General features: G+C 59.3%; 1 protein-coding gene across 2 annotated transcripts in view; it reads right to left on the minus strand.

Annotated features, from left to right (window-relative positions):
• arid4b (AT-rich interaction domain 4B) overlaps window positions 1-22,073 on the minus strand; it is a 285,409-nt gene that overhangs the window by 20,337 nt on the left and 242,999 nt on the right. For both annotated transcript variants that reach the window (XM_072498497.1, XM_072498496.1), the window contains one exon: window positions 3,383-3,493. In XM_072498497.1, the coding sequence (XP_072354598.1) occupies window positions 3,383-3,493 (111 nt within the window). The remainder of the gene's footprint in view (window positions 1-3,382; window positions 3,494-22,073) is intronic.

Here is a 22,073-nt window from a genome sequence, read left to right on the forward strand (position 1 = left end):
CGAAAGAGCAATTGGAACAAATTGCTCAGCTTTACCAAAGAAAGGGCAGCACGGTGGCACAGTGGGTTAGCCCTGCTGCCTCACGGCGCCAAGGTGCCAGATTCGATTCCGGCTCTGGGTCATTGTCCGTATGGAGTTTGCACATTCTCCCCGTGGTTGTGTGGGTTTTGTCCCCACAACCCAGAAGATGTGCAGGGTAGGTGGATTGGCCACGCTAAATTGCCCTTAATTGGAAAAAATGAATTGGGTACCTGTCATGTGAGAGTACCTTGAAGAAATGGATACTTAAGAGATGTACCTTTAACAAATGGGTGTTTATCAGTGATGTCAGAGTGTGGGTGGAGCTGGGCTGTCTGTCAGCTTCTTACTTTCGTTTTAGGCTGTTTGCTGCAGGGTGTGTTTTAGTTTCGTTTTCATTGTTGGAGCTGAAGCCAGACCAAGCAGGTGTACTGCTGTTTCTCTCTGCCATCAAAAGACTATCTCTTGTTCATTTGGTGGATTCAGAATTATAAATGCTCTCAGTAGTGAATGTAAACCTAATGTGCTTCTGTTTAAAGGTGTTTCTTTTGTCTTCTGGATGTTGTTTGGGAAGTTATTAAGCATTACTTAGTGTTGTATTCTTTGGGGGTTGTATTTGAATTAATGGTTGCTAAGATGTTCACTGTATGTTTTAAAAAGGTTAACTTAAATTCATAGAATAAACATTGTTTTGCTTTAAAAAATACTTTTCCATTTCTGCTGTACCACACCTGTAGAGTGGGCCGTGTGCTCCCCATACCACAATCTATTAAAAGTTGCGGGTCAGGTGAACTCCATGATACACTTTGGGGTTCTCTAAACCCTGGCCCATAACAAACTCTAAATTTATTTTAAAAAAAGCTTTGCCAAAGAACTGCTACAGGCACGATGGGCTGAATGGCCTTGATCCTGGGAAATGCACAAGAATTGATATGGAAATAGCAAGGTCAATCGTTCCAACTCTGGTTAAACTCTTGTGCTGATACAATTCAAAGTATATTGAACTGTGAAGAGAATAATGACTTAAGGAGGACAGATAGGCTGGTGGATTGGACGGACACGCGACAGAAGAAATTTAATGCCAAGATGTGCGAGGTGATACGTTATGGCAGGAAATAAGGAGAGGCAATACTATATAAAGAGTACAAATCCAAAAACGGTGCAGGTAAGAGGGCCCTGGGCATATATGCCCACAAATTGCTGACGGTGACAGGGCAGATGTGAAAGTGGTTAAAAAGACAGACAGGATCCAGGGCTTTATTAGTTGCACCATCAAGTAGAAAAGGGATTTATCATGAACCTGTATAAAACACTGGTCTCAAATGGAGGATCCAATTCTGGGCACCACACTTTAGGAAGGATGTGAAGGCATTAGAGAGGGTGCAGAAATGATTTCTGGGCGGACTCCTCTGTGGATAGATTGGAAAAGTTGCAGTTGTCCCCCCTAGAGGAGAAAAGATTAAGAGGTGTTCAAAATCACAAAGGGTCTTTACAGAGTAGATGGGAAGGAAATATTCTCATTGGCGAATGGGTCAAGAACCAGAGGACACTGATTCTAAGCGATTGGCAATCGAGTCAAAGGCAACAAGACGTAAAACGTATTTGATACAGTGAGTGGTTGCGATCTGGAACGCACTGCCTGAAAGTATGGTTGAGGCAGATTCAATCACAATTCAAATTGGTAATGCAAAAGCATCTGAAGATAAAAAATTAACAGGGGATTGGAACTAGCTAAATTGCACTTGCAGAGGGCTGACATGGGCTCAGTGTGCCAAATAGACTTCTGTGCTGTAACCATTCAATGATCCTCAGGCAACAATAAAATGGCAGTGTATTCTCGGAGCGGATATCGTCACTGAAGGAAGTTAAGGGAAGAGAAAATCACTCCAAGTATACCATTGTGCTTTTTTACAGTTAAGAATGTGAATGCAGTGTAATTTTAAGACATTGGGCGCGATCTAGCGGCCACCCTGCACCCGAAAAGCATCTTGCCGTGCCACATCGTGACTGGTAAATGCCGGTAGACCCTGCTCTCGGGATCTACCCGGCTCGCCATGCCTCGTGAGATCTAACGCGACGCAGCGTGAAGCCCGCCATTGAAATGAAATGAAATGAAAAGCGCTTATTGTCACAAGTAGGCTTCAAATGAAGTTACTGTGAAAAGCCCCTAGTCGCCACATTCATGCGCCCGTTCAGGAAGGCTGGTACAGGAATTGAACCGTGCTGCTGGCCTGGTTTCAAGGGCGGGATCACTTTTTCGCAAATCAGTCTCACTCTAATATGCAGTTCTCTGAGGTAACCAAGGTGTTGGGATCGATCATCTTTGCCTTGGAGACCTCTGGCGAGTGCCGTTCGGTACTGGGTTTCCGCAAACAGGGACCAGATGGAACGGTACTCGTGGGGGTCTCTCAGGGGTTCGGAGGCCCCAAAGTGCTTGCTCCCTGGGCAGGGTGGCACCCTGGCACTTTCGGTGCCAGCCTGGCACTGCCAAGGTACCTAGATGGCACTGCCAGCTGGTAGGGGCACTGCCAGGGCCAAGGTGCTTAGCTGGCATTTTCTGCACAGTGGGGATCAAACCGGGTGTGCCTTGTGTGGGTGGGGTGGGGATGGGTGTGCAGGGTGCCCGAGGACCCCCTTATACGTGAGTTGGGGCTTGGAGGGTGTTCGGGTGTCGTGTCCCGAGCTCTCCCTGCACTGAGGACTTTCGACAAGCGGGGCTCCTCAGTGCAGAGAACGGGACTAAGTGTAGCCTCGGCCTGCTGAGGCCGCATATCTAACCGGAGTTGTGTTGTGTTTCCCCACGCTGTGAGCACCAGGAAACACGCAGCTAAACATGGTCGCTGTGGGACATTGATCCCATTCGGTTCGATTGAGCTCATAGAAACTATATCAATCTTGATTTATATAGCACCTTTAAAAGAGCAAAACCTCCCAAGGCATTTTTGTAGGAATGTTAGTAAACACAATCTGCTACTGCACCACATAAGGAGATATTAGGACCCGTCAAAGAGGTAGGTTTTAGGGAGCGTATAAAATGCTAGAGAAGCGAGAAGTAGAGAGGCAGAGAGGTTTAAGGATGGAATTCCAAAACCTGGGAGACTCATCAGCAGAACAACTGCTAGAGTCAATCATTCTGTCACTGGGAGTCACAATTCAGAAGCCAGCTCAGGAGGAGGAGAGATGATGGGAAAGAGAAGGAAATCAATCGGAAGAATGATCCTGAGCTGCTTTAATACCTGTTGCAATGTGGAAGAGCAGGTTTCTTCTTTGGCTGGGAGTGTTCATTGTAAAGAGAAAAGAAAACACACAATATCCCCACAAACAGAATAAACAGCTGTACATGAGTGGAGTTTAAGGGCCTCACCTGTCCGACTCTTCTTTTTATTGTTAATCCCTGAACGTTTGTGACTGCGTTTTTGTTTCTTGGTTGAACTTCCTCCCTGAGCGTCTTTTGGTCTTTTGAGGCCAGTAGCAACTGGAAAAGAACAAAAAAAATCAAAATCAATCTTCAGACCAAAAAAACTCAAAGTCAAATGGAGGGTAACAGCATCATCCTAACTCATAAAGCCTTGAATAAATCTCCAAGCTTGTTTAATCTTCTCTGCATTCAATACAACATGGACAAAAATGGTTGATAAGTGCAATAGTTTACTGCATCACCCCAACCTAATCACATTATACTAATAGGCCATCTGTTTTTTTGAATGTCTAGCATTTTACATTCAAACATGATAAAATCTGCCATTTCACAGGAGCACAATGTTGACAGATTGGTTCAGAGTATGGCCCGTTGTATCGCACTCCTTACACAAGAGGGCACCCTTGTCAACTACACCGACCTACATACGGCACAGAAACAGGCCGTTTGGTATTCAGTGTCCCAACCAGTCACCCCACACTCTGAGTAGCATTTATCCACTCGCCCTCCACAGCCGTTGCAAGGTTATCCTCCCAAGGGAGACTCAGTGTCCTTTACGTACTGCTTTGGGATTGCAAAATGAAGGATGACAGGTTACAAAAGTAAAAATGCTGCGAATGCTGGAAATCTGAAAGATGCTGGAAACACTCAGCAGGTCTGTGCAGTGAGAGAAACAGAGTTCACGTTTCAGCTGATGACCTTTCATCAGAATAGGAAGATGTTAGATCTTTAACAGTTTGTGAGCAAGAGCAAGAGAAAGGAAAAATTTGGGAGGGGTGAAAAGAACAAAAGGGAAGGTCTGTGATCGGGTGGAGGGTAGGAGAGATTAAATGGCAAAGCGGATGATGGTGGAAGGAGCAATGGGGTAGTGCTGAAACAAGTGTAGAAACAAAAGATGGATCCGGAGGGGTCCTATTTGGTAATAGCACAAGGGTGGAGGGGACATGGAAAACCCGTTTAAATGGAGAAAGTGCCTGGGAATATAGAGGTGAAAGGTGGGAGACCACAGGAGTGCAGAGCAGCTCTCCACTGCCGGTTACCTCACCCATCCACATTATGGGCGTTGATTTCTGGCCAAGGCAGGTATGTTCAGTGCATGAAGTGCATTTATGTTTCATTTTAATTGGTCTGCTCTTTACCAAACCCCAAAATCTTTTTAGGGATTTATATAGCAGCTCATCATAGCTTCAGATATCCGAAAGTGCCTCACAACCAAATAATTACTTTGGAAATAGACAGTGCTGTAAGGAATTATAGGCCAAGTAATTATAGGCCAGTGAGCTTGACGTCAGTAATAGTGAAATTGTTGTAAAAGATTCTCAGAGATAGGGGGCTGGATTCTCCGATTTTTAGGCTATGTCCTGACGCTGGCATGGGAGCATGGGACGTGCCACAAAACAGCCACCGATCCTCCGTTTGATGGGGGACTAGCAGGCAGGCAGCGTAGAGCACCCGGCTCTAACTGCCGATACAACCAGAGAATTGCTGAGTCCGTGGGCATGCAAGCGCACGGCGGCGGCCTGCAGCGACAGTGCGTGGATCCGGCCTGCTAAATAGTGCCCCCCTTTGGCCAGGCTCGCGACCCCCGGACCACCCCGACAGTGCCCTCAGCCCTCGCCAAAGCCCCCCGATTGGCTCTCCCCCAACTGTGGCGTTGGTGGATTCAGTCCACAGCCGCCACTCCCAGTTCTCGACAAACAATAGCAGGAGAGACCCATGCTGTCAGGAACTCGGCCTGTTGGCGGCGGAACATCGGGGGGAGGGCCTCAGGCAATGTCCTGAGGCCATTGATACGGCGTGCAGTGTACTCCTAGAGTACTCTGCTTTGGAGGGGGTGGAGCATCGTAAAAGCTACACCGACCCCGATTTTGTCGCAATAAGGGATTCTCCGGCCGATCGCCGAATGCGCAAGTGGGTGATGGAGGGTTGGGGGCTGCATGGAAGAGGCTGGAGACGACGTCCTGTGTGGGTACGAGTCTGGGGGTGCTGGCAACGGCACCGCTGCCGCTCCCTCCAAGGAGGTATACCACGAGCCCGGTGGTGGTGGCGGCCCTCAAAATTTGGGGGCAGTGGAGGCGGCATGGGGGGAAGTTGGGGCCTCGGCGTGGACCCCAGGAAGAACAGGTGGAGGGTTTTCGGGGTGGCACAGGGCAGGGATACGAAAGTTGGGGGACCTGTTTGTGGACAGGAAGTTCGCGAGCTTGGGTGAGCTGGAGGAGAAGTACGGGCTCCCCCGGAGAACACCTTCAGGTACTTACAGGTAAGGGCGTTTGCCAGGCGGCAGGTGGCGGAATTCCCGCGGCTACCGCCACACACAGTACAGGACAGAGTGCTCTCGGGGGCGTGGGTGGGAGTGGGGAAGATCTCGGAAACTTACCAGGTGATGCAGGAGGAGGAGGAGGCCTCGGTGGTGGAGTTGAAAAGTAAGTGGGAGGAGGATTTGGGAGAGGAGATCGAAGAGGGGACGTGGGCAGATGCCCTAGGGAGGGTGAACTCTTCCTCTTTGTGCGTGAGGCTCAGCCTCATACAGTTTAAGGTGCTGCACAGGGCACACATGACCGGGACAAGGATGAGCCGGTTCTATGGGGGTGAGGACAGGTGTGTTAGGTGCTCAGGGAGCCCAGCAAATCACACCCCTATGTTCTGGGCATGCCCAGCGCTGGAGGAATTTTGGAAGGGCGTAGCGAGGACGGTGTCGAGGGAGGTAGGATCCAGGGTCAAACCGGGCTGGGGGCTCGCAATATTTGGGGTGGCAGAGGAGCCGGGAGTGCAGGAGGGGAAAGAGGCCGGAATTCTGGCCTTTGCGTCCCTGGTAGCCCGGCGGAGGATTCTCCTTCAGTGGAAAAATGCGAGGCCCCTAAGAGTGGAAACCTGGATCAGTGATATGGCAGGGTTCACTAAATTGGAGAGGGTGAAATTCGCCTTGAGAGGGTCGGTACAAGGGTTCTTTAGGCGGTGGCAACCGTTCTTAGACGTTCTGGCAGAACGATAGACATTGGTCAATGTTTTTTGTTTTTTGTTTATGTTATTTACACTGAAGCGTCTGAGGGGGTGTATACACCTGGTGTGTTCAGTTGGGGTGTTAACGTTAATTTATTATTTATGTACAGGGGGGGGAAGGATTTGGGGGGTTGCTTTCTTAGATTGTGTTTTGTACTTAACCCTGTTGGGTTCTTTTTTCTTTCTCATTTTGTTATTGATATTTTATGCAAACCTTTAATAAAAATTATTTTTTAAAAAAAATGTTATGTTAGTGAAGGGGTTGGATTGTTGGGTTTGTTTTGATGTTTCTTTCTCTGGGACTGGGTGGAAGGGGGCGAGAGGTCTTGGCGGGGGGAGCCACCCGCGCTAGCTAACTAAAGTCAGTTAGTGAACGGGGGTGAGGTGAGAGGAGGACTGCGGACGTTGGAGCCTGGATAGCAGGCTTCAATGGGCCTACAAGGCGAGCAAGATGGAGGGATGGATGTTGGGGGATGTTTTTGTAGGGGGGTTCTTGGGAGCGGTGGGGGGAAGGGGTTTGATGTTAACAATGGACAGGGGCGGGTCAGGCTTATGGGGCAGGGCCCGGTGGTATGGTGATGGTGGATAAGAAAGTGGGGGGGGGGGGGGGTGAGAGACCCCCAGTAAGGATAATCACGTGGAACGTGAGAGGGCTAGGAGGTCAAGGGTGCTTGCACATATTAAAAGTTTGAAAGCCGATGTAGCAATGCTACAGGAGACTCACTTGAGGGTGAAGGACCAGGTGAGACTTAAAAAGGGCTGGGTTAGCCAAGTGTTTCACTCCGGATTTGATGGAAGGGCTCGAGGGGTAGTGGTGCTGGTCAGCAAAAGGGTACGCTTCCAGATGGAGAAGGTGGTGGCAGATCAGGGGGGTAGATATGTGATTGTGACAGGGGCACTGGAGGGGAGATTAGTGGCGCTGTTAAGTGTATACGGTCCCAATTGTGGGATTCGCGAGGAAGGTGTTTGGGGCTATTCCCGACTTGGACACGCATGAGCTGATTGTGGGGGGGGGGGGGGGAGGACTGGAACTTGGTGCAGGAGCCAAGGTTGGACAGATCACGGCCGCGCTCGCTGGTCCCATCAGGGGGGGGCGAAGGCACTGGCTGGGCTAATGGTGGAAATGGGAGGGGTGGACCCTTGGAGGTTCCTGCACCCAAGGGAACGGGAGTATTCGTTTTTCTCAGAGGTCCATAAGATATACTCGCGGATCGACTTTTTTGTGCTGGGGAAGGCTTTGCTGGCTGGAGTCAAGGGATCGGAATACTCTGCAATTGCAGTGTCAGATCACGCTCCACATTGGGTGGATATGGTGCTGGAGAAGGGGGCAGCGCAGAGACCGGGGTGGAAACTGGATGTGGGGCTTTTGGGGAACCAGGTGTTCTGTGAGAAAATTGAAAAGGTAATTAAGGAATATGTAGGTTTCAATTGTACGGGTGAGGTGTCGAAGGCAGTCGGCTGGGAGGCTCTAAAGGCGGTGGTGAGAGGTGAGGTAATTTTGTTTAAGGCCAGGGTGGATAAAGAGGAGAGGTTGGAGCGGCAGAGGGTAATAGATGAGATGTTGGAGGTAGATAGGAGGTATGCAGAGGATGGGGACCCGGCGAAGCTGGAAAAGAGGAAGGAACTACAGGCGAGCTTCGACCGACTGTCCACCAGGAAGGCGGTGCACCAACTGAGACGAGCAAGGGGTGCAGTTTATGAACATGGAGATAAGGTATGTTAGGTCAGCTCCGGAGGGAGGCAGCGGCAAGGGACATTCTTCAGGTGAAGGATAGGGCAGGGAAGTTGGTGGTGGCCCCAGTGCTGATTAACAAGGTTTTTGAGGAGTTTTATGAGAGGTTGTACAAGTCAGAGCCACTCGGGGGAGACCGTGAGATGCAGGAATTTCTAGATGGGTTGGAGTACCCAAGGCTAGGGGAGGGGGACAGGGCTACATTAGAAGGAGCAATAGTGGAGCAGGAGATAAAGGATGCGAGTGGGAGGATGCAGTCGGGGAAGGTGGCAGGGCCGGATGGGTTTCCGGTGGAATATTATAAAAAATTTAAGGATCGGTTGGCACCCCTGATGGTGGGGAGGTTTGAGGAGGCGATAGGGAAGCGGGTGTTGCCGCAAACCTCGGGGCAGGCATCGATTTCCCTGTTACTAAAAAAAGATAAGGATCCGACGGAGTGTGGGTCGTATCGGCCCATATCACTTCTGAATGTGGACGTAAAAGTGTTGGCGAAGGAACTGGCGGGTAGGCTGGAGGAGTGCCTTATGAAGGTGATAGGGGAGGATCAGATGGGGATCGTGAAAGGGAGGCAGCTGTTTTCGAACATGAGGAGGGTTTTGAACGTTGTTGTGGCACCGGCGGAAAGAAAGGAAACAGAGGTAGTTGTGGCATTGGACGCCGAGAAGGCGTTTGATCGGGTAGAATGGGGGTACCTGATGGCAGTGCTGGAGCGGTTTGGGATTGGACCAAGGTTTGTGAACTGGGTAATGCTATTATAGAAGGAACCGAAGACGAGTGTCCGCACAAATAATATCAGTTTGAGATACTTTTCTCTCCACCGTGGGACGAGACAGGGATGTCCTATGTCCCCCCTGCTGTTTGCACTTGCGATTGAGCCGTTGGCCATTGCGTTGAGAAGTTCGGAAGCATGGAAAGGAATAGTGCGGCGGGGGTGGTGGTGGGATAGAGCATAGGGTGTCCTTATATGCCGACAACTTGCTGCTGTATGTGTCGGAGCCGAGTGCGTCGATAGGAGGAATATTGGAGCTACTGCGGGTATTTGGGTCTTTCTCGGGGTACAAGTTGAACCTGGACAAGAGTGAGTACTTTGTGGTGTCTCGGCCGGCGGCAGGGATGGGGGGGCTGCCATTCCGTAGAGCAGGGACTCATTTTAGGTATCTGGGGGTGCAGGTTGCCTGGGATTGGGGGGGGGCTTCGCAGGTACAACACCACTAGTTTGGTGGGGAGAGTGAAAGCCGATCTGGCAAGGTGGGATGGCCTTCCTCTGTCACTGGCGGGTCGGGTATAGGCGGTTAAAATGAATGTGTTGCCGCGCGATCCCTGTATATTTTTCAATGCCTACCGATTTTCCTGCCAAAGTCTTTTTTCAGGGAGATTGAGGGAAGGATTACCTCATTCATATGGGGAGGGAAGGTGGCCAGAGTGAGAAAGGTGCTGCTATAGAGGGGAAGGCAGGCAGGGGGTTTGGGTCTCCCGAACCTGTTGTATTACTACTGGGCGGCGAACGTGGAGAAAGTGCGGAGCTGGGTCAGACGGGTTGATTCTCAGTGGGTCAGAATGGAGGAGAGTTTGTGCAGGGGGTCGGAGCTGAAGGCACTTGCAACAGCGCCGCTCCCGATAGCTCCGGGGAAATATTCAGGGAGTCCGGTAATAATAGCTTCATTGAAAATCTGGAGGCAGTTTCGCCAACACTTCAGGTTGGGTTTAGGGTCAAGGGAAATGCCGATTCGGGGGAACCACAGATTTGAGCCAGGGAGGTGGGATGGAAGTTTTCAGAAATGGGAAGAGAAGGGGATTAAGACGCTAAAAGATTTGTTTCTTCGGGGTCGGTTTGCAGGATTGAGGGAGCTGGAAGCGAAGTATGGGCTAGAGCAGGGAGAAATGTTTAGGTACATGCAGGTTCGGGATTTTGCCAGGAAGTAGATACAGAGCTTCCCAGAGGAACCGGCCTCCACATTGCTGGAGGTGGTGTTGACGACAAGGGGACTGGAGAAGGGGGCAGTGTCAGCGGTGTACGGAGTTATTCTGGAAGAGGATAAGGCACCACTGGAAGGGAACAAAGCAAAGTGGAAGGAAGAGCTGGGAGAGGTTTTCGAGGAGGGGGTCTGGTGTGAGGTGCTCCGGAGAGTGAATGCCTCCACCTCATGTGCGAGGTTGGGGCTGATACAGCTGAATGTGGTATATAGAGCGCACCTCACGAGGGCGAGGATGAGCCGATTTTTTGAAGGAGTTTTGTGTGAGCGTGGGGGGGGAATCACGTTCATATGTTTTGGTCCTGTCCAAAGCTAGGGCAGTACTGGAAGGAGGTATTTAGGATAATTTCCAAGGTGATGCGTGTGAAACTGGACCTGGGTCCCCAGGAGGCCATATTCGGGGTGTCGGACCAGCCAGGGTTGGAAACGGGAGCGGAGGCAGATATCATAGCCTTCGCCTCGTTAATTGCCCAAAGGCGGATCCTGCTGGGATGGAGAGCAGTCTGCCCACCCAGTGCCCTGGCATGGCAGGGGGACCTGTTGGAATACTTGACACTTGAGAAGGTTAAGTTCGAACTGAGGGGAAGCTCGGAGGGGTTCTACAAGTCATGGGCACTATTTATTATGCACTTTCAAGAACTGGATAACATCGAACATTAGTTGGGGGGGGGGGGGGGGAGGAGGAGGAGAAGCTGTGTAGATTAAGGGTGACTACGGGTAATCCCTGATTCCTTTTTGTCATTTGTTTATGTAAACATGCGGGTTGAGGTTTGGGGGTTGGTGGGCGGATGGGATCGTTGTTATTATGGGGATTGACACATCTTGCTGATTATTGTTTATTGTTGATGGGTGTAAATGTGGGACAAAAAATGTGAAAAAGGAGAATAAAAATATTTTTTAAAAAAAAAGTGGCAGCACAGGTGGAAATGGTGGTGAAGAAAGCGTATGGCATGCTCGTCTTCATAGGAAGGGGTATCGAGTATAAAAGATTGCAAATTATGTTACAGTTATATAGAACGTTGGTTAGGCCACATTTGGAATACTGTGTCCAATTCTGGTCACCACACTACCAGAAGAATGTGGAGGCTTTGGAGAGGGTACAGAAAAGGTTTACCAGGATGTTGCCTGGTGTGGAGGGTATTAGCTATGAGGAGAGACTGAATAAACTGGGTTGTTCTCCCTAGAGAGACGGAGGCTGAGAGGCGACCTGATAGAAGTTTATAAACTTATGAGGGGTATAGATAGGGTGGACAGTTGGAGGTTTTTTCCCAGGGCGGAATTGAAAATTACAAGGGGTCACAAGTTCAAGGTGAGGGGGGATAGGTTCAGTGGAGATGGGCTGGGGAAGTTTTTTTACACAGAGGGTGGTGGTGGCCTGGAATGCACCGCCAAATGAGGTGGTTGAGGCAGATACGTTAGCGACCTTCAAGACTTATCTAGATAGGCACATGAACAGAGGGGGTATAGAAAGATACAGGCGGTTGGTCTAGATAGGATACGTGATCGGCGCAGGCTTGGAGGGCTGAAGGGGCTGTTTCTGTGCTGTATTGTTCTTTGTTTCTTTTGAATGATTTTTAATTGGTAATGGGTTGAAGAGTTATAGAGAATGGGCAGGACAGTGGAGTTAAGGCAGGGTGAGATCAGCCATGAACAAATGGAGGAGCAGACTCGATGAGCCAAGTGGCCTAATTCTGCTCCTATATCTTATGAACTTATCAATGCAGTAGCCAATGTGCAGACAGCAAGATCCCAAACACTGCAAACAAGATGAATAAGCAGATAATCTGGTCTTAGTGATGTTACTGAGAGATAATTATTGGTCAAGAAACTTGGGAGAAGTTCCCTGCTCTTTTTCTAAAAGTGCCATAGACTCGTCTACATCCTCTCGAAAGGCCAAACAAGGCCTTGATTTAACACTGTCTGCATGTTCTCCTCTTGTCTGCGTGGGTTTCCTCCCACAATCCAAAGATGTGCAGATTAGGTGGATTGGCCATGATAAATTGCCCCTTAATGTCCAAAAGGGGCTGTTTAGCACAGGGCTAAATCGCTGGCTTTGAAAGCAGACCAAGAACACGGTTCAATTCCCGTACCAGCCTCCCCGAACAGGCGCCGGAATGTGGCGACTAGGGGCTTTTCACAGTAACTTCATTGAAGCCTACTTGTGACAATAAGCGATTTTCATTTCATTTCAAAAGGTTAGGTGGGGTTACTGGGATAGGATGGCGGCATGGGCTTCAGGAGGATGCTCTTTCCAAGGGCCGGTGCAGACTCGATAGGCCGAATGGCCTCCTTCTGCACTGTAAATTCTATGATCTATGATTCCAAAGACAGTACAACGCTTCCTCAATGCTGCCACATGGCTGAACTTCCTTGGTTGAGAAGTCATGAAAGGTGCCACACTAATGCAAGTCTTATTTGTTTTTTCATTCACAGGTTCAGCTTCCAAAATTTACAAGATTAAATAGCAGCACTGGTTCCAATGGGGCTCATACCACTTAGCTGGTTGTAACAGTAAGACAACAGTGGACAAAGGAGGTAAAATAGAGTTCAAAATACATGAGGGTGGCAGGCAAATTCTCCCTTGGAAGTTCAATCATGGAGCGACCAATGAGAGGAAAGTTGCCCCCAAACCTGAGAGTGACAGAATCTGTGAGGAGCTGCTCCTCCAATCACAATAGGCTTGCTCCCGCGCTTGCTGATAAGCTCAATTGCAGTTTACCAGTGAGGCTATCAGCAAGAATCATGGGAGCGAAACAGCCTGTCATTGGAGGAGCATAATGGGAAAGTAAGTGGTGATGCATAATACAGATGGGCTGAAAAACAGGAGCTCAGCTCCTGACCACAGGAAACCGGGCGAGGGAGGCAGTACCTGGGAACACAGCTACCTTGCCGCAGGGACGCCCATACTGAACCCAGAGTTACTGTCATCGGACAGATCGAGGAAGGAAACAGCAACCAGATTATCCCAGATCTCATCTGATCGCTGATCCCTGGACCCCTGGTGCCTGTATCGAACTGGCCAGCTCCAGAATCAGCCACTACTTCCTGGTCCCAGATGTTATTGCATCCAAACCACACGTTGAAGTACAAAACAGGGCATAATGGTTTTCCTTGATTGTAGGTTTATTCACAGGAGGCAGCCGTACAGATATCGGCCTCCTAACCACTTCTTAGATGTTTCTCTCTTTATGGTTTCTAGTCCTTAATCAAATAATGTCTATCACCTGTGTACCTTTAACAACATAATCATTAATAAAACCATTAATAGTCATTAATAAAACCATTAATAGTCATGGTCCTAGAACCACAGCCAACGGCATCGAGTGACCCAGCATCAGGAAATGGCGAGAGTGAATACATGAACTGGAGCAGCGGCGATGACACGCTCTGGGCAGGTGGGTGAGAGTGAGATGCCAAGAGGGTGGGGGAGAGACACACACGCTCCCAAGGGGTGAGAGGGAAAGCGCGAGAGAGAGAGAGTGAGAAAAAGAGCGCGAGAGAGAGAGCGCGCGAGAGAGGGTGGACAGAGCGAGAGAGACATGCTTGCAGACTCCCAAGCGGTGAGAGAGAGAGGCACAGAGACTCTGAGGAGGTTAGAGCGAGTGAGCGATACTCTGAGGGTTGGGATGTTGGGTTGCTGAGTGAGTGGGTGAATGGAGGGAGAGGAGGGCTGTGAAGCGGGGTAGATTGTGTCCTCATTCTAACCCCAGTCTTTTAGATTTTTTGCCTCTCTTTAAAAATTACATTATAGAATCTCTACAATGCAGAAGGAGGCCATTTGGTCCATCGAGTCTGCACCAACCCTCTGAAAGAGCACCCCATCCAGGCCCACCCTTCGCCCTATCCCCGTAACTGCACATCTTTGGACACGAAGGGACAATTTAGCATGGCCAATCCACCTAACCTGCACATCTTTAGACTGTGGGAGGAAATCAGAGCACCCGGAGGAAACTCACACAGACACGGGGAGAACGTGCAAATTCCACACAGACAGTGTCCCGAAGGCTGGGACTGAACCCAGATCATAGAATTTACAGTGCAGAAGGACGCCATCCGGCCCATCGAGTCTGCACCGGCTCTTGAAGACAGCACCCTACCCAAGGTCAACACCTCCATCCTATCCCCATAACCCAGTAGCCTCACCCAACACTAAGGGCAATTTTGGACACTAAGGGCAATTTATCATGGCCAATCCACCTAACCTGCACATCTTTGGACTGTGGGAGGAATCCGGAGCACCCGGAGGAAACCCACGCACACACGGGGAGGATGTGCAGACTCCGCACAGACAGTGACCCAAGCCGGAATCGAACCTGGGACCTGGAGCTGTGAAGCAATTCTGCTATCCACAATGCTACCGTGCTGCCCACAGTCCCTGATGCTGTGAGGCATTAGTGCTGACCACTGTGCTGTATATGCTAAGCTGACTCAGAGAATTGACATCCCTTTTAAACTTTTCAAAATTATGTCGAATCACTGTATTTATTTTCTGGGTGATTGTGCAGCTTGCTGTAATTAATGATGGAACAATGGCGCTAGTGTTAACTTATTTTTGCAATGGTGGGAGCAGGAACGTCGGGGGAGGGAGGCGGTGAGCTGGAGGGTTGGGTAGGGAGGCAGCGAGCTGGAGGGTTGGGGAGGGAGGGTGGCGGCGAGCTGGAGGGTCGGGGAGGGAGGGAGGAGGCGAGCCGGAGGGTCGGGGAGGGAGGTGACGAGCCGGAGAGGGAGGTGGTGAGCCGGAGGGTCGGGGAGGGAGGTGACGAGCCGGAGAGGGAGGTGGCGAGCTGGAGGGTCGGGGAGGGAGGCAGCGAGCCGGAGGGTCCGGGAGGGAGGCAGCGAGCCGGAGGGTCGGGGAGGGAGGGAGGGAGGCAGCGAGCCGGAGGATCGGGGAGGGAGGGAGGGGGCCTGCCGGAGGGTCGGGGAGGGAGGCGGCGAGACTGAGTGTCGGGGAGGGAGGCGGCGAGCCGGAGGGTCGGTGAGGGAGGGAGGGAGGTGAGCCGGAGGGTCGGGGAGGGAGGCGGCGAGCCGGAGGGTCGGGGAGGGAGGCGAGCCGGAGAGGGAGGTGGTGAGCCGGAGGGTCGGGGAGGGAGGTGACGAGCCGGAGAGGGAGGTGGTGAGCCGGAGGGTCGGGGAGGGAGGTGACGAGCCGGAGAGGGAGGTGGCGAGCTAGAGGGTCGGGGAGGGAGGGAGGGAGGCAGCGAGCCGGAGGGTCCGGGAGGGATGCAGCGAGCCGGAGGGTCCGGGAGGGAGGGAGGAGGCAGTGAGCCGGAGGATCGGGGAGGGAGGGAGGGAGCCTGCCGGAGGGTCGGGGAGGGAGGCGGCGAGACTGAGTGTCGGGGAGGGAGGCGGCGAGCCGGAGGGTCGGGGAGGGAGGGAGGGAGGTGAGCCGGAGGGTCGGGGAGGGAGGGAGGGAGGCGAGCCGGAGGGTCGGGGAGGGAGGCGGCGAGCCGGAGGGTCGGGGAGGGAGGTGAGCCGGAGGGTCGGGGAGGGAGGGTCGGGGAGGGAGGTGAACCGGAGGGTCGGGGAGGGAGGCGGGAGGGAGGGAGGCGAGCCGGAGGGTCGGGGAGGGAGGCGAGCCGGAGGGTCGGGGAGGGAGGGAGGCGGCGAGCCGGAGGGTCGGGGAGGGAGGCGGCGAGCCGGAGGGTCGGGGAGGGAGGGAGGCGGTGAGCCGGAGGGTCGGGGAGGGAGGGAGGGCGGCGAGCCGGAGGGTCGGGGAGGGAGGGCGGCGAGCCGGAGGGTCGGGGAGGGAGGGAGGGAGGGCGGCGAGCCGGAGGGTCGGGGAGGGAGGCGAGCCGGAGGGTCGGGGAGGGAGGGAGGCGGCGAGCCGGAGGGTCGGGGAGGGAGGCGGCGAGCCGGAGGGTCGGGGAGGGAGGCGGCGAGCCGGAGGGTCGGGGAGGGAGGCGGGAGGGAGGGAGGCGAGCCGGAGGGTCGGGGAGGGAGGCGAGCCGGAGGGTCGGGGAGGGAGGGAGGCGGCGAGCCGGAGGGTCGGGGAGGGAGGCGGCGAGCCGGAGGGTCGGGGAGGGAGGGAGGCGGTGAGCCGGAGGGTCGGGGAGGGAGGGAGGGAGGGCGGCGAGCCGGAGGGTCGGGGAGGGAGGGGGCGAGCCGGAGGGTCGGGGAGGGAGGGAGGTGGCGAGCCGGAGGGTCGGGGAGGGAGGGAGGTGGCGAGCCGGAGGGTCGGGGAGGGAGGGAGGCGGAGGGTCGGGGAGGGTGGGAGGCGAGCCGGAGGGTCGGGGAGGGAGGGAGGCGGCGAGCCGGAGGGTCGAGGAGGGAGGGAGGCGGCGAGCCGGAGGGTCGGGGAGGGAGGGAGGTGGCGAGCCAGAGGGTCGGGGAGGGAGGGAGGCGGAGGGTCGGGGAGGGAGGGAGGCGGAGGGTCGGGGAGGGAGGTGACGAGCCGGAGAGGGAGGTGGTGAGCCGGAGGGTCGGGGAGGGAGGTGACGAGCCGGAGAGGGAGGTGGCGAGCTGGAGGGTCGGGGAGGGAGGCAGCGAGCCGGAGGGTCCGGGAGGGAGGCAGCGAGCCGGAGGGTCGGGGAGGGAGGGAGGGAGGCAGCGAGCCGGAGGATCGGGGAGGGAGGGAGGGGGCCTGCCGGAGGGTCGGGGAGGGAGGCGGCGAGACTGAGTGTCGGGGAGGGAGGCGGCGAGCCGGAGGGTCGGTGAGGGAGGGAGGGAGGTGAGCCGGAGGGTCGGGGAGGGAGGCGGCGAGCCGGAGGGTCGGGGAGGGAGGCGAGCCGGAGAGGGAGGTGGTGAGCCGGAGGGTCGGGGAGGGAGGTGACGAGCCGGAGAGGGAGGTGGTGAGCCGGAGGGTCGGGGAGGGAGGTGACGAGCCGGAGAGGGAGGTGGCGAGCTAGAGGGTCGGGGAGGGAGGGAGGGAGGCAGCGAGCCGGAGGGTCCGGGAGGGAGGCAGCGAGCCGGAGGGTCCGGGAGGGAGGGAGGAGGCAGTGAGCCGGAGGATCGGGGAGGGAGGGAGGGAGCCTGCCGGAGGGTCGGGGAGGGAGGCGGCGAGACTGAGTGTCGGGGAGGGAGGCGGCGAGCCGGAGGGTCGGGGAGGGAGGGAGGGAGGTGAGCCGGAGGGTCGGGGAGGGAGGGAGGGAGGCGAGCCGGAGGGTCGGGGAGGGAGGCGGCGAGCCGGAGGGTCGGGGAGGGAGGTGAGCCGGAGGGTCGGGGAGGGAGGGTCGGGGAGGGAGGTGAACCGGAGGGTCGGGGAGGGAGGCGGGAGGGAGGGAGGCGAGCCGGAGGGTCGGGGAGGGAGGCGAGCCGGAGGGTCGGGGAGGGAGGGAGGCGGCGAGCCGGAGGGTCGGGGAGGGAGGCGGCGAGCCGGAGGGTCGGGGAGGGAGGGAGGCGGTGAGCCGGAGGGTCGGGGAGGGAGGGAGGGCGGCGAGCCGGAGGGTCGGGGAGGGAGGGCGGCGAGCCGGAGGGTCGGGGAGGGAGGGAGGGAGGGCGGCGAGCCGGAGGGTCGGGGAGGGAGGCGAGCCGGAGGGTCGGGGAGGGAGGCGGCGAGCCGGAGGGTCGGGGAGGGAGGCGGGAGGGAGGGAGGCGAGCCGGAGGGTCGGGGAGGGAGGCGAGCCGGAGGGTCGGGGAGGGAGGGAGGCGGCGAGCCGGAGGGTCGGGGAGGGAGGGAGGCGGTGAGCCGGAGGGTCGGGGAGGGAGGGAGGGAGGGCGGCGAGCCGGAGGGTCGGGGAGGGAGGGGGCGAGCCGGAGGGTCGGGGAGGGAGGGAGGTGGCGAGCCGGAGGGTCGGGGAGGGAGGGAGGTGGCGAGCCGGAGGGTCGGGGAGGGAGGGAGGCGGAGGGTCGGGGAGGGTGGGAGGCGAGCCGGAGGGTCGGGGAGGGAGGGAGGCGGCGAGCCGGAGGGTCGAGGAGGGAGGGAGGCGGCGAGCCGGAGGGTCGGGGAGGGAGGGAGGTGGCGAGCCAGAGGGTCGGGGAGGGAGGGAGGCGGAGGGTCGGGGAGGGAGGGAGGCGGAGGGTCGGGGAGGGAGGGAGGCGAGCCGGAGGGTCGGGGAGGGAGGGAGGCGAGCCGGAGGGTCGGGGAGGGAGGGAGGCGAGCCGGAGGGTCGGGGAGGGAGGGAGGCGAGCCGGAGGGTCGGGGAGGGAGGGAGGCGGCGAGCCGGAGGGTCGGGGAGGGAGGGAGGCAGCGAGGCGGAGGGTCGGGGAGGGAGGGAGCCGGAGGGTCGGGGAGGGAGGGAGGCGGCGAGCCGGAGAGGGAGGGAGGCGGCGAGCCGGAGGGTCGGGGAGGGAGGGAGCCGGAGGGTCGGGGAGGGAGGGAGGCGGCGAGCCGGAGGGTCGGGGAGGGAGGGAGGCGGCGTGCCGGAGGGTCGGGGAGGGAGGGAGGCGGCGAGCCGGAGGGTCGGGGAGGGAGGGAGGCGGCGAGCCGGAGAGGGAGGGAGGCGGCGAGCCGGAGGGTCGGGGAGGGAGGGAGCCGGAGGGTCGGGGAGGGAGGGAGGCGGCGAGCCGGAGGGTCGGGGAGGGAGGGAGGCGGCGAGCCGGAGGGTCAGGGAGGGAGGGAGGCGGCGAGCCGGAGGGTCGGGGAGGGAGGGAGGCGGCGAGCCGGAGAGGGAGGGAGGCGGCGAACCGGAGGGTCGGGGAGGGAGGGAGGCGGCGAGCCGGAGGGTCGGGGAGGGAGGGAGGCGGCGAGCCAGAGGGTCGGGGAGGGAGGGAGGCGGCGAGCCAGAGGGTCGGGGAGGGAGGGAGGCGGCGAGCCAGAGGGTCGGGGAGGGAGGGAGGCGGCGAGCCAGAGGGTCGGGGAGGGAGGGAGGCGAGCCGGAGGGTCGGGGTGGGAGGGAGGCGAGCCGGAGGGTCGGGGTGGGAGGGAGGCGAGCCGGAGGGTCGGGGAGGGAGGGAGGCGAGCCGGAGGGTCGGGGTGGGAGGGAGGCGGCGAGCCGGAGGGTCGGGGAGGGAGGGAGGCGAGCCGGAGGGTCGGGGAGGGAGGGAGGCGAGCCGGAGGGTCGGGGTGGGAGGGAGGCGAGCCGGAGGGTCGGGGAGGGAGGGAGGCGGAGGGTCGGGGTGGGAGGGAGGCGGCGAGCCGGAGGGTCGGGGTGGGAGGGTGGCGGCGAGCTGGAGGGTCGGGGAGGGAGGGAGGAGGCGAGCCGGAGGGTCGGGGAGGGAGGTGACGAGCCGGAGAGGGAGGTGGTGAGCCGGAGGGTCGGGGAGGGAGGTGACGAGCCGGAGAGGGAGGTGGCGAGCTGGAGGGTCGGGGAGGGAGGCAGCGAGCCGGAGGGTCCGGGAGGGAGGCAGCGAGCCGGAGGGTCGGGGGAGGGAGGGAGGGAGGCAGCGAGCCGGAGGATCGGGGAGGGAGGGAGGGGGCCTGCCGGAGGGTCGGGGAGGGAGGCGGCGAGACTGAGTGTCGGGGAGGGAGGCGGCGAGCCGGAGGGTCGGTGAGGGAGGGAGGGAGGTGAGCCGGAGGGTCGGGGAGGGAGGCGGCGAGCCGGAGGGTCGGGGAGGGAGGCGAGCCGGAGAGGGAGGTGGTGAGCCGGAGGGTCGGGGAGGGAGGTGACGAGCCGGAGAGGGAGGTGGTGAGCCGAGGGTCGGGGAGGGAGGTGACGAGCCGGAGAGGGAGGTGGCGAGCTAGAGGGTCGGGGAGGGAGGGAGGGAGGCAGCGAGCCGGAGGGTCCGGGAGGGAGGCAGCGAGCCGGAGGGTCCGGGAGGGAGGGAGGAGGCAGTGAGCCGGAGGATCGGGGAGGGAGGGAGGGAGCCTGCCGGAGGGTCGGGGAGGGAGGCGGCGAGACTGAGTGTCGGGGAGGGAGGCGGCGAGCCGGAGGGTCGGGGAGGGAGGGAGGGAGGTGAGCCGGAGGGTCGGGGAGGGAGGGAGGGAGGCGAGCCGGAGGGTCGGGGAGGGAGGCGGCGAGCCGGAGGGTCGGGGAGGGAGGTGAGCCGGAGGGTCGGGGAGGGAGGGTCGGGGAGGGAGGTGAACCGGAGGGTCGGGGAGGGAGGCGGGAGGGAGGGAGGCGAGCCGGAGGGTCGGGGAGGGAGGCGAGCCGGAGGGTCGGGGAGGGAGGGAGGCGGCGAGCCGGAGGGTCGGGGAGGGAGGCGGCGAGCCGGAGGGTCGGGGAGGGAGGGAGGCGGTGAGCCGGAGGGTCGGGGAGGGAGGGAGGGCGGCGAGCCGGAGGGTCGGGGAGGGAGGGCGGCGAGCCGGAGGGTCGGGGAGGGAGGGAGGGAGGGCGGCGAGCCGGAGGGTCGGGGAGGGAGGCGAGCCGGAGGGTCGGGGAGGGAGGCGGCGAGCCGGAGGGTCGGGGAGGGAGGCGGGAGGGAGGGAGGCGAGCCGGAGGGTCGGGGAGGGAGGCGAGCCGGAGGGTCGGGGAGGGAGGGAGGCGGCGAGCCGGAGGGTCGGGGAGGGAGGCGGCGAGCCGGAGGGTCGGGGAGGGAGGGAGGCGGTGAGCCGGAGGGTCGGGGAGGGAGGGAGGGAGGGCGGCGAGCCGGAGGGTCGGGGAGGGAGGGGGCGAGCCGGAGGGTCGGGGAGGGAGGGAGGTGGCGAGCCGGAGGGTCGGGGAGTGAGGGAGGTGGCGAGCCGGAGGGTCGGGGAGGGAGGGAGGCGGAGGGTCGGGGAGGGTGGGAGGCGAGCCGGAGGGTCGGGGAGGGAGGGAGGCGGCGAGCCGGAGGGTCGAGGAGGGAGGGAGGCGGCGAGCCGGAGGGTCGGGGAGGGAGGGAGGTGGCGAGCCAGAGGGTCGGGGAGGGAGGGAGGCGGAGGGTCGGGGAGGGAGGGAGGCGGAGGGTCGGGGGGAGGGAGGGAGGCGCCGGAGGGTCGGGGAGGGAGGGAGGCGAGCCGGAGGGTCGGGGAGGGAGGGAGGCGAGCCGGAGGGTCGGGGAGGGAGGGAGGCGAGCCGGAGGGTCGGGGAGGGAGGGAGGCGGCGAGCCGGAGGGTCGGGGAGGGGAGGGAGGCAGCGAGGCGGAGGGTCGGGGAGGGAGGGAGCCGGAGGGTCGGGGAGGGAGGGAGGCGGCGAGCCGGAGAGGGAGGGAGGCGGCGAGCCGGAGGGTCGGGGAGGGAGGGAGCCGGAGGGTCGGGGAGGGAGGGAGGCGGCGAGCCGGAGGGTCGGGGAGGGAGGGAGGCGGCGTGCCGGAGGGTCGGGGAGGGAGGGAGGCGGCGAGCCGGAGGGTCGGGGAGGGAGGGAGGCGGCGAGCCGGAGAGGGAGGCAGGCGGCGAGCCGGAGGGTCGGGGAGGGAGGGAGCCGGAGGGTCGGGGAGGGAGGGAGGCGGCGAGCCGGAGGGTCGGGGAGGGAGGGAGGCGGCGAGCCGGAGGGTCAGGGAGGGAGGGAGGCGGCGAGCCGGAGGGTCGGGGAGGGAGGGAGGCGGCGAGCCGGAGAGGGAGGGAGGCGGCGAACCGGAGGGTCGGGGAGGGAGGGAGGCGGCGAGCCGGAGGGTCGGGGAGGGAGGGAGGCGGCGAGCCAGAGGGTCGGGGAGGGAGGGAGGCGGCGAGCCAGAGGGTCGGGGAGGGAGGGAGGCGGCGAGCCAGAGGGTCGGGGAGGGAGGGAGGCGGCGAGCCAGAGGGTCGGGGAGGGAGGGAGGCGAGCCGGAGGGTCGGGGTGGGAGGGAGGCGAGCCGGAGGGTCGGGGTGGGAGGGAGGCGAGCCGGAGGGTCGGGGAGGGAGGGAGGCGAGCCGGAGGGTCGGGGTGGGAGGGAGGCGGCGAGCCGGAGGGTCGGGGTGGGAGGGAGGCGGCGAGCCGGAGGGTCGGGGTGGGAGGGAGGCGAGCCGGAGGGTCGGGGTGGGAGGGAGGCGAGCCGGAGGGTCGGGGAGGGAGGGAGGCGGAGGGTCGGGGTGGGAGGGAGGCGGCGAGCCGGAGGGTCGGGGTGGGAGGGTGGCGGCGAGCTGGAGGGTCGGGGAGGGAGGGAGGAGGCGAGCCGGAGGGTCGGGGAGGGAGGTGACGAGCCGGAGAGGGAGGTGGTGAGCCGGAGGGTCGGGGAGGGAGGTGACGAGCCGGAGAGGGAGGTGGCGAGCTGGAGGGTCGGG

This window comes from Scyliorhinus torazame, chromosome 4 (genome assembly GCF_047496885.1).
Source record: "Scyliorhinus torazame isolate Kashiwa2021f chromosome 4, sScyTor2.1, whole genome shotgun sequence".
Lineage (NCBI taxonomy): Eukaryota > Metazoa > Chordata > Chondrichthyes > Carcharhiniformes > Scyliorhinidae > Scyliorhinus > Scyliorhinus torazame.